Source organism: Berghia stephanieae, chromosome 14, assembly GCF_034508935.2.
Source record: "Berghia stephanieae isolate SIO BIC M18660-M18661 chromosome 14, UCSD_Bste_1.3, whole genome shotgun sequence".
Taxonomy (NCBI): domain Eukaryota; kingdom Metazoa; phylum Mollusca; class Gastropoda; order Nudibranchia; family Aeolidiidae; genus Berghia; species Berghia stephanieae.
The window spans coordinates 3578557-3588687 of record NC_088373.1 but is presented as its reverse complement, the minus strand read 5'-3'; the positions used below and the strand labels follow the sequence as shown (position 1 = coordinate 3588687).

At 36.8% G+C, this 10131-nt stretch overlaps 1 protein-coding gene across 1 annotated transcript; it reads right to left on the bottom strand.

Moving 5' to 3' along the window:
* Positions 1-1264: 1264 nt before the first annotated feature.
* Positions 1265-9360, bottom strand: LOC144959659 (uncharacterized). The gene is made up of 2 exons (XM_078892325.1): positions 9276-9360; positions 1265-5878 (listed from the first exon to the last, which is right to left on the bottom strand). The coding sequence occupies exon 2, from the start codon at positions 5840-5842 to the stop codon at positions 4769-4771; it is 1074 nt and encodes a 357-aa protein (XP_078748451.1). The 5' UTR covers positions 5843-5878; positions 9276-9360; the 3' UTR covers positions 1265-4768.
* Between the last annotated feature and the right edge of the window lie 771 nt (positions 9361-10131).

Here is a 10131-nt window from a genome sequence, read left to right as displayed (position 1 = left end):
ATACAGTTAGACAGACAACTATCTTTGAACAAACACACTCAGAATATAAAAATCAGAGCCACAAAGAGACTTCAGATACTAAAACGACTAGCCAATACCAATTGGGGCGCAGACAAAATCTCGCTTCGACAACTTTATTTAGGCTATGTGCGTTTCGTCATTGACTACAATTTAACCCTCCAAAATGTAGGTAGTAAAAACACACTTAAAACCTTGAACAGAGTACAAAACCAAGCCCTTCGCTTCATCTCCGGTGCCCTGAGATCGACACCCACAGCAGCATGTGAAATACACACTTATGTGGAACCACTTGGACTTCGCAGAGAATCAGCAGTGCTTGAAATGGTTGAAAGATACGAACGAAAAGAGAAAAACCATCCAAACAGAATTCTGGCAAGTTTAAGATCTCAAGTAGATGAATTCCTTACAACACACAGTGTAGAGTTATCTCTCCAGTGGATACCAAGACATTCAAATATACCGGGAAATGACAATGCAGACAGACTAGCCAGACTCGGATCAACACTTTTACAACCATCAATTCCAGTATCCTTAGACACAGCGAAACAAATAATCAAAACAAATAAGAGTAAGTGAGAGGAATGGATGAACAGTTAGGCAATGATCACCACGGGTAGATGTATGTTTTCCTATATGACCACTCCTGTAAAGACTGATTGCTTAAATAAGCTCAGAAGACACCAGCAAAGCATCATCTTTCCACTAAGAACACAACACATACCGCTCAACAGCCATTTAAGCACAATTACAAAAGACACATCCCCTTCCTGCCCCTATGTCAACACCCCAATGAAACAGTAACATACCACTTGCTTGAATGTCAACCTCTTGAAGATCTGAGATGCACATTCCTCCCACCAAATCCAAGCATCAATAACACACTTTATAGTCACCTGGAACAACTACAAAAGACGTCGAACTTCTACGTCATGGCACAAGACCGAAGGGCTAGAGCTCAGGTGATCGCTGGTTCGGATAAGTAGGTAAGTAATCTCTCTCTCTCTCTCTCTCTCTCTGTGTGTGTGTGTGTGTGTGTGTGTGTCTCTCTACCTCTTTCTCTCTCTCTCTACCTCTTTCTTTCCCTCCCTCTCTCTCTCTCTCTCTCTCTCTCTCTCTCTCTCTCTCTCTCTCTCTCAGCTACTGGGACAAGAAAATCCACAACCATTTGAATATTTTACAACTAAACATTTGTGGAGTCAGGAATAAAAAGACAGAGCTGAAGAAATGATTAAATGAAAAGGAAGTTCACATTGCTTTACTTCAGGAAACCCTGTATAAAAATAGCAATCCTTATATTGCTGGTTATACCTACTATACCTGCAAATGTAACGATTGCCGTGGTGTTATTACTTATATAAGAAATGACATCACGGGAGATGTTACTTCTAAACCATCACAGAACTCAACTGATGTACAGATAGTCACCTTATGGTACCCAAATAAGAAATTTACCATTTACAACATTTACAACCCTCCACGGTGTACTATAAACCTAACAGATCTAAACAGTTCCCAATACAACATCACAATAATTGCTGGTGACTTCAATGGCCACTCTCCACTATGGGGATACAAACATTTAAACAACACTGGAAAAGAACTAGAAAAGCTTTGCAACCCAACCAACCTCACCATTTTACAAAATGCAGACTCAGTCCCCACCCTTCTTCACAGAGCTAATAGGTCCCTCAGTCATCCCGATCTAACCATTATCTCATCTGACCTTCTGAATTCTTGTCACATTAAAGTCCTTGGTGGAATAGGCAGTGACCAGAAACAAATTCTAACACAAATAACAGTTCAAACACGGAAGAAAACATTTGAGCAGAAATCCAAATGGATTTTCAAGAAAGCGAACTGAGATGTTTTCACAACAACATTAGATGACCAGTTTAGAAAAAATACAGATACATCAAGTGTAGAACATTTAAACGAAGCCCTCACCAAAGCCATTCTTGCAGTTGCAAAAACAGGAATCCCAAGAGGTTGTCGACAAAATTACAAAGCCTTCTGGAGCAAAGAAATTGAAAAAGCAGTAAATACAAGAAAGGAAACAAGGAAAAACTCAGAGGAAAACAAAACAATCAAAAACAAGATTGAGTACAATAAAGCATCTGCAATTGTCAAAAGAACTATTAACAACGCTAAAAGAAAGAAATGGGCAGACACATGTGCTAATATTGACCTCAATCAAAAGGGAAAAAAAGCATGGGCCTTACTTAATAATCTTAACAATGAAACCCTAAAAACCAACCCAAAGCCCATAAAAACTACAGAAGGAACAATCGTAGATGACCAAAAGAAAGTCATAATCTTCAACAAACATTTTGTTTCAGTAAACAAGGCATCAAAAAGAAGTGAAAAGGACAAGGAATTGATTAAAAACCTTAAAACATCAAGAAAAGGCCCCTAAAACTATCTCATATCTGTTCAAAGAGGGCTTTACCATGTCAAAACTTCACAGAGCTATGAAAAAACTCAAGTTAAGTAAATCCCCTGGACCAGATACGATACACAATGAAATGCTCTTGCATCTTAGCGTCAGAGGTAAACAGATGCTTCTCAAACATGGGAGACAGGAATAGTACCAAGGGGATGGAAAAATGCTATTATAATTCCAATCTTAAAGAAAGATAAACCACTCGACGAAACGAAAAGTTACCGACCAATATCTCTCACCTCATGTGTTGGAAAGATCGCTGAGAGAATGGTAAATAACCGATTATACTGGTGGCTGGAGACATGTGGCCTACTAAGTAAATATTAGGCAGGCTTTAGGATAGGGCAAAGAACAGAATATCAATTGTTTAGATTAAGTCAAAAAATAATAGATGCCTTTCAAGATGGAAAACATACAGTCGCGGTTTTTGTTGATCTCCAACAAGCCTATGACAAAGTATGGAGGAAAGGGTTGTTATAAAAATGATGGACTACGGAATTGATGGAAATCTCTACTTCTGGATTAAAATTAAACAATTTCTAAGTAACAGAACAATCCAAACAAAAATTAATCACGGACTGTCGAATTGTAGAATGGAGAAGTATTAGAGGAAGGTCTCCCACAAGGATCCTGCCTCAGCTGTACTCTCTTTCTTATTTTTATAAATGATCTACCAGAAGTATTACAGATCCAAAAGGCCCTATATGCTGACGATTTAGTTATGTGGTATACTACAAAGCACTTACCAATAGCCTCCAATAGAATAAATGAAGATTTAGAAAGTTTAAACACCTTCTGTGATAAATGGAAGTTAGAAGTAAATTGCAATAAAACAGTCTACTCTATATTTACTATGAGCCATCCTGTTTCCAAGAAAGAAATAACCCTCTCCATCCAAGGCCATCGACTCGCGAAAGAAGAAAACCCCACATATTTAGGCATACAGTTAGACAGACAACTATCTTTGAACAAACACACTCAGAATATAAAAATCAGAGCCACAAAGAGACTTCAGATACTAAAACGACTAGCCAATACCAATTGGGGCGCAGACAAAATCTCGCTTCGACAACTTTATTTAGGCTATGTGCGTTTCGTCATTGACTACAATTTAACCCTCCAAAATGTAGGTAGTAAAAACACACTTAAAACCTTGAACAGAGTACAAAACCAAGCCCTTCGCTTCATCTCCGGTGCCCTGAGATCGACACCCACAGCAGCATGTGAAATACACACTTATGTGGAACCACTTGGACTTCGCAGAGAATCAGCAGTGCTTGAAATGGTTGAAAGATACGAACGAAAAGAGAAAAACCATCCAAACAGAATTCTGGCAAGTTTAAGATCTCAAGTAGATGAATTCCTTACAACACACAGTGTAGAGTTATCTCTCCAGTGGATACCAAGACATTCAAATATACCGGGAAATGACAATGCAGACAGACTAGCCAGACTCGGATCAACACTTTTACAACCATCAATTCCAGTATCCTTAGACACAGCGAAACAAATAATCAAAACAAATAAGAGTAAGTGAGAGGAATGGATGAACAGTTAGGCAATGATCACCACGGGTAGATGTATGTTTTCCTATATGACCACTCCTGTAAAGACTGATTGCTTAAATAAGCTCAGAAGACACCAGCAAAGCATCATCTTTCCACTAAGAACACAACACATACCGCTCAACAGCCATTTAAGCACAATTACAAAAGACACATCCCCTTCCTGCCCCCTATGTCAACACCCCAATGAAACAGTAACATACCACTTGCTTGAATGTCAACCTCTTGAAGATCTGAGATGCACATTCCTCCCACCAAATCCAAGCATCAATAACACACTTTATAGTCACCTGGAACAACTACAAAAGACGTCGAACTTCTACGTCATGGCACAAGACCGAAGGGCTAGAGCTCAGGTGATCGCTGGTTCGGATAAGTAGGTAAGTAATCTCTCTCTCTCTCTCTCTCTCTCTCTCTCTCTCTCTCTCTCTCTCTCTCTCTCACACACACACAACAATACGGTGTCAATTGGGCTACCAGTTTGGCTTCCTGACACTGTGATAATTGTGTTCTTTGTTTTATCTGGCACTTCTCAGTACCCTATATTTCTTAGCGTTATTGATATAAACGTTCCTGCTGCACGCTTTTTCTCAAAGAAAAGATGATTTAACATAGTTCACAATGATATATTATAAATGTAAAAATAACGTCCAAATTACTTTCTTGTCAAAACTCTTAGTTGCAGTCTTAATTACTTACTTTCCGTTTTATGCCCCATATAAGGACTTAGAGATGTAATGAATTAACATATCAGTTGTATTCTAAACTGTCCGGGTTCAGAAGTCCATTGGTTTAAATCCGACCCAAGCACAGAAAATAATTGATAACTTGGTTTTTCGTGCCAGTGTTGGAATCCAAACCCAAAGGCGTTACAAGGGTTGTCACATCCATTATACCACCAACCAGATCCAGCCCTTTTAGCACAATTTTCATTTGAATCTCCATCATTATCCGCGTCCCATGTAGAAAAAGGTACGTTTCGAATTGGCCCCAAACAGTCACCAAAGGTTGCTCCTGGTACGTTTGTGTGTTCTATTGAACTGCTGAAAGTAAAACTGTATCGAGAATTCTCGTCTGCAACATGAAAATCAAAATAATCTCGATACATTCTCACGGCGGCATCGAAATCTATCCATAATACAAAGACCATTATATCGCATCCATTATTTGAAAACCTGTGCCACGCATCCAGTCCAGCCCAAAAGTGGTTTTCATCATAGTAAAATCCATGGACATATTCGTCCCACGTCTTGTTAAAAGACATCTCACCTTTGTTGACAAGTAGAAAAAGTGTGGAATAATCTGTACTTGGATTGATATAGCAAGTAACAGGAATTGGCCTTTCTCCTCCATGATCCGGGTCAAGATAAACTTCGTAAGTACCTTTTTTCAAGTCCGTTTGAAGAAGATCTCCGCATTTTTTATGGCACTTCTCACACCTTTCTCCAAACCAGCTAAACGCACATTGGCAAGATAGTGTCGTTGCGTCCCACACACCCCCATGTTTACAGTACTTGGGTACATACTTGTGATCGTTATTTTGAACTGTACAACCAGAGATGTGTGGGCACTCTTTGTGATGAATGCACATTCCGTTCCCATCCAGGCTTGCTCCGATGCACAATTTGTTCATCCCACACAACACTGTGCATTCAGTAATACTCTGAACTTTCTGTACTTCAAATGAGCATTTCTTTTCCATTCTCTCAAAAATATCACAGATAAAACCATCCTCTTCATATCCGGATGATACAAAACCCTGGCATCTGGCAACCGAGAACAAAACAAATGGTAGAACCAAAGCCTTTGTGACCATCGTGTTGGTTATAATTCTCTCTAGTCTGTCTTTGTCCTGGAAAAAATTGAAAGAGGTATACTAGAATGTTTACAAGAGAATGGGTGTAATATTAAAAGGTCAACTTTAATGTCATAATCATCTAACTTTTGTATCTGATCATCTCATATCACTATGCATATTATGATTTTTAGACTTGCTCCCCCCCCCTCACCCCCCCCCCGCTTTCAATTCAACACAGAAGAGTAAATATTATTAAAAGAAAAGAACAGCTCTATAAAAGCTGGATTAAATTTTATAATGAGGAATGTATTTTAGGGAATGTTTCTTTTTACAAAAGGGAATATACGCGTGGTTTAAAAATGTCCTAGAATGCAAATAACACAACTAATTGAAGAAGAGAAGTATTTGTTAAGCTGTATACTTATGATTTTCAGAAAAGTTTTTATTATAAACTGTGCTTCAATTATTTTCTGGATATTTCTATAGGACAGTTACAGAAGACATAAGAAAGAAACTGGAGGCAGCAGAAATGTGGTTTCTTAGAAGGATGTTAATAATCTCATGGACAGAGAAGAAAACTAACGAAGAAGTATTAATGCAAGCTGAAACTAAAAGGTTATTAATTCGTACAATAAGAAAAAGACAAATGCAATTTTAAGTCACATAAATCGACATAAATGTATAGAACATCTTGCTCTCACGGGAAAGATAGAAGGTAAAAAGAGTAAAGGTAGACCAAGAAAACATCTTTGAATAGTTTGAACACCTGGGTAACAAAGAAAGAGAAGAGTAATATTCGTTTTTTTAGGTTATCTGATCAGAGAGATAAATGACGTACCATGATCACCTATTTCTGTCACAGACTTGGTACTTGAAGAGAGAGAGAGAGAGAGAGAGAGAGAGAGAGAGAGAGAGAGAGAGAGAGAGAGAGAGAGAGAGAGAGAGAGATTTCTAAAGGTCGGGTCACATAGATAAAATGTCTTTATTCTTCTTCAAACGCATAAAACAGTAATATTATTTCATGCAATGTTTCGTCACAAGACCAAATCATTCACGTTGGGGAATGTTCAACTTCACCCATTTTAAGAATGATAGATCTATTCATTTTTGACATTGTGAATGACTTATTCAAACTCTTGTGCCGTATTTATGCGTTGTGACCGTGAAACTTTTTGGAGCTTGATTTTTAAAAAAAAACTTTGTCGTAGTGTCTTTTACGATTTATAAAGAAATGACGTCTCTCACCGTACTCCAATGTATGAGTTCCTGGTCATTATCAGCGTTGTATCAGCCGGCAAAAATTGTAATATCGCCGAAAAGGTGTCATGTCGTGTCCTCCATGTTAAGTGCTGCTATTGACTAAGGATCTCGTGTAAAGTGCTTTCAGTACGTTTAGTGGATATCGCGCTATAAAAAGCTCAAGATTTAAAAGAAATCTATAATATAATAATAATAATAATATAATAATAATAAATAATAATAATAATAATAATAATAATAATAATAATAATAATAATAATAATAATAATAATAATAATAATAATAATATAATAATAATAATAATAATAATAAATAATAATAATAATAATAATAATAAATTCCGTTTAATCATCCTTCAGGGGAAATTTGTTTTTAGAATATATTCCAAGGGAAGACTGGAATAACCCAATCGTCAGCTAAGGCTAGGTGACCTACTCAAGGCTACACGACTTGGCGGGTAGTCGAACTCGGTATCTTTCAGGTCTAAGACCGTACTGCCGAGCCACGCTGCCCCTTTAGTCCGTCTATTAAATATCCTGATTAACAATTGTCTCAATGTGTTGAAGATCCTCCTCTAGAAACACTGTATCGTCAGCATAGATCAGGTTGCTTATTATTGTCCATCCAACCTCAATTCTAGGAGCATTTCTAATTTCGGAATATAAACTCGGTGTTGAAATTGAATAAGGAACGAGAGAGAAAACAACCCTAACGAACTTCTCTTTTGAATGTTACTTGTTCTGTTAAGGTGCAATTTGTTCTGATTTGCGTTAGTTTTCTCCCAATACAGTTTTAATATGAATGTAATGTCGTTTTCATCGATGTGGAGGTATAAGTCACTTCATTAAATAAAAATAAATAACTGTAAATCATGTTTTTTAATGCTTGGTTTTTAAAAACACAAGTGGAGAACCCGCAATATTTGCAGAGAAATAAAAGCTATTACAAACAGGCACTCATCTATCTTACTTATTATACTACCATGTTGTGGAAAATACCATAGATCGAGACAAATATTTTGATCCATCGGCCATCAAAAACGATTAGATGAGCGCAAATAAATCTGGCAATAGGATGGCCAATCAGATGGCGATTCTCAAATTCAAATAATCGATAATGCCGGAATGTGGGGCCAGACGCTTACATTTTTTTCTAAAAACCCAGACATTCTATAAAGAGGATTATATTAGCTATCAAAAAAATACTTGTATCTTAATGTAATAATTCATGAATATTAGTAACTTAGTTTTAAAATGCTATTTAAATTAACAACTTACTGCAGACGTGTTTTGGCTGTGCTCTGTGTTTTAACAAGTTTTATTGGATATTGTTACAATTCCTATTTATAAAAGTGACACTATATTTTTACAATGGCTGTGATTTATTCCTGTGCAATAGTTATCATATTTTTACTTTGTAATCAAATGTCTTTAGCCAGTATTTTAGAAATAATCTGTCCAGCCAAACCTATGTTCCCCCATTTTATTCCTATTCAACATCTACGCTTCGTTTACTGAGACCAGAATCCCAGTTCAAAGAAAAAACGGGGCGGTGGTGTTTGCGTATACATAAACAATAATTGGTGTCACCCCATCAATATAAATAATATCTCGTCAATTTTGAACAACATTGAACTTTTGACAGTGGGTGCACGGCCATATTACTTACCTATCGACAGTTTACATTCCCCCCAGTGCTGATGCAAATGTTGCCATGGAAACTCTAAAAAGTCATGTGGAAAATGAAAAAAGCAAATCGCCTGACTGTGTTTTTCTTGTGACTGGCGATTTTAATCATTGCAATAATATAATTCCTGGACTTTCACAATTTGTTCAGTGTTTTACTTGTGACAAATCGACCCTCGACCTATTTTTCTGTAATGTTGACAAGTCCTATAAATGTTTTCCAAGAGCTCCACTCGGTTCATCGGACCACAATATGTTATTATTATTACCTATATAGATAGTATGCGCTTGGCTTAGAAGCTCATAACATTGCCATCCGGAAGTATAACGGACCAACACACAAAACTGTGTGTATCCATGAACGTTTATAGTCGGGTTAATACAGTTCAGTGAGCATTACTCATAAACGCGGATGGCAAAAAACAATAACAAAGAAATAGGAAAATTATTGGTTTTAAAAACAAAATATTTTTTAAAAAATGTTGTAACAAGTACTTATAACTTACCTCTGCTCAATATTTCTTGTCGATGATTGATGAAGTTCACTTTGCGGTAGCCAGACCTGGATATAACGTCGTAAAGACCACACCGTGTTTTCATTAATGACAATAGCTAACGAATGCACGTGCTATCAGTATATATTTTTGAGCCTTGTGTCTGATTATTTGGTTTCAAGCAAATTAAAGCTTCAACACTGCTCTTTTGTTTCCTTTACAGACAATGGGTTCACCGAAGATCAAACGTCTCCCATTGTCTCAAGAACATATTATGCCGGAATAGACTAGATAAAGAGAAATGAATTTACAATCAAATACAAATAATGTAAATAATGATGATGATGATGATGATGATGATGATGATGATGATGATGATAATAATAATAATAATAATAATAATAATACTCTTCCGCTAATCTCATTCCCTATACGATATCTTCTTTTCTTTCTTTTTTCTTTTTTTAACCTATGGCGGGACGGATAGAAAAAAAATTGAAAAAACATCAGATAGCAGCATTGAGTTTTTCAATTATAAATGGGTCACAGTATCCGTCATTACCCTTCGCAAAAATTATTCGTACTTAAGTCTAAGCCGTCTGTAAATTTTAGAACTGCCAACTTCATCGAATAAAAAAAAAAATATTCGGAAGTTTGCAATTCAAAAAATATGTGATGGTGGTGACCTTGTTACTTGTTATGGTGATGATGGCGATAATGACGCTCTGGGCCCGTTTTTTTTAACGTGGACTAGCGCTTAGTCTTTGATTTTAGCCAAGGACTTGAACAAATCGAATTATATGTGAGCTGACCAAGTATGTCCCAGACTAAAATCACCTCAACTTCAGACTAAGTTTGATCAAGTTTT

What these genes read in the sequence shown, in the direction of transcription:
- LOC144959659 (XM_078892325.1), bottom strand. Translation starts at nt 5,842, where the DNA reads ATGGTCACAAAGGCTTTGGTTCTACCATTTGTTTTGTTCTCGGTTGCC.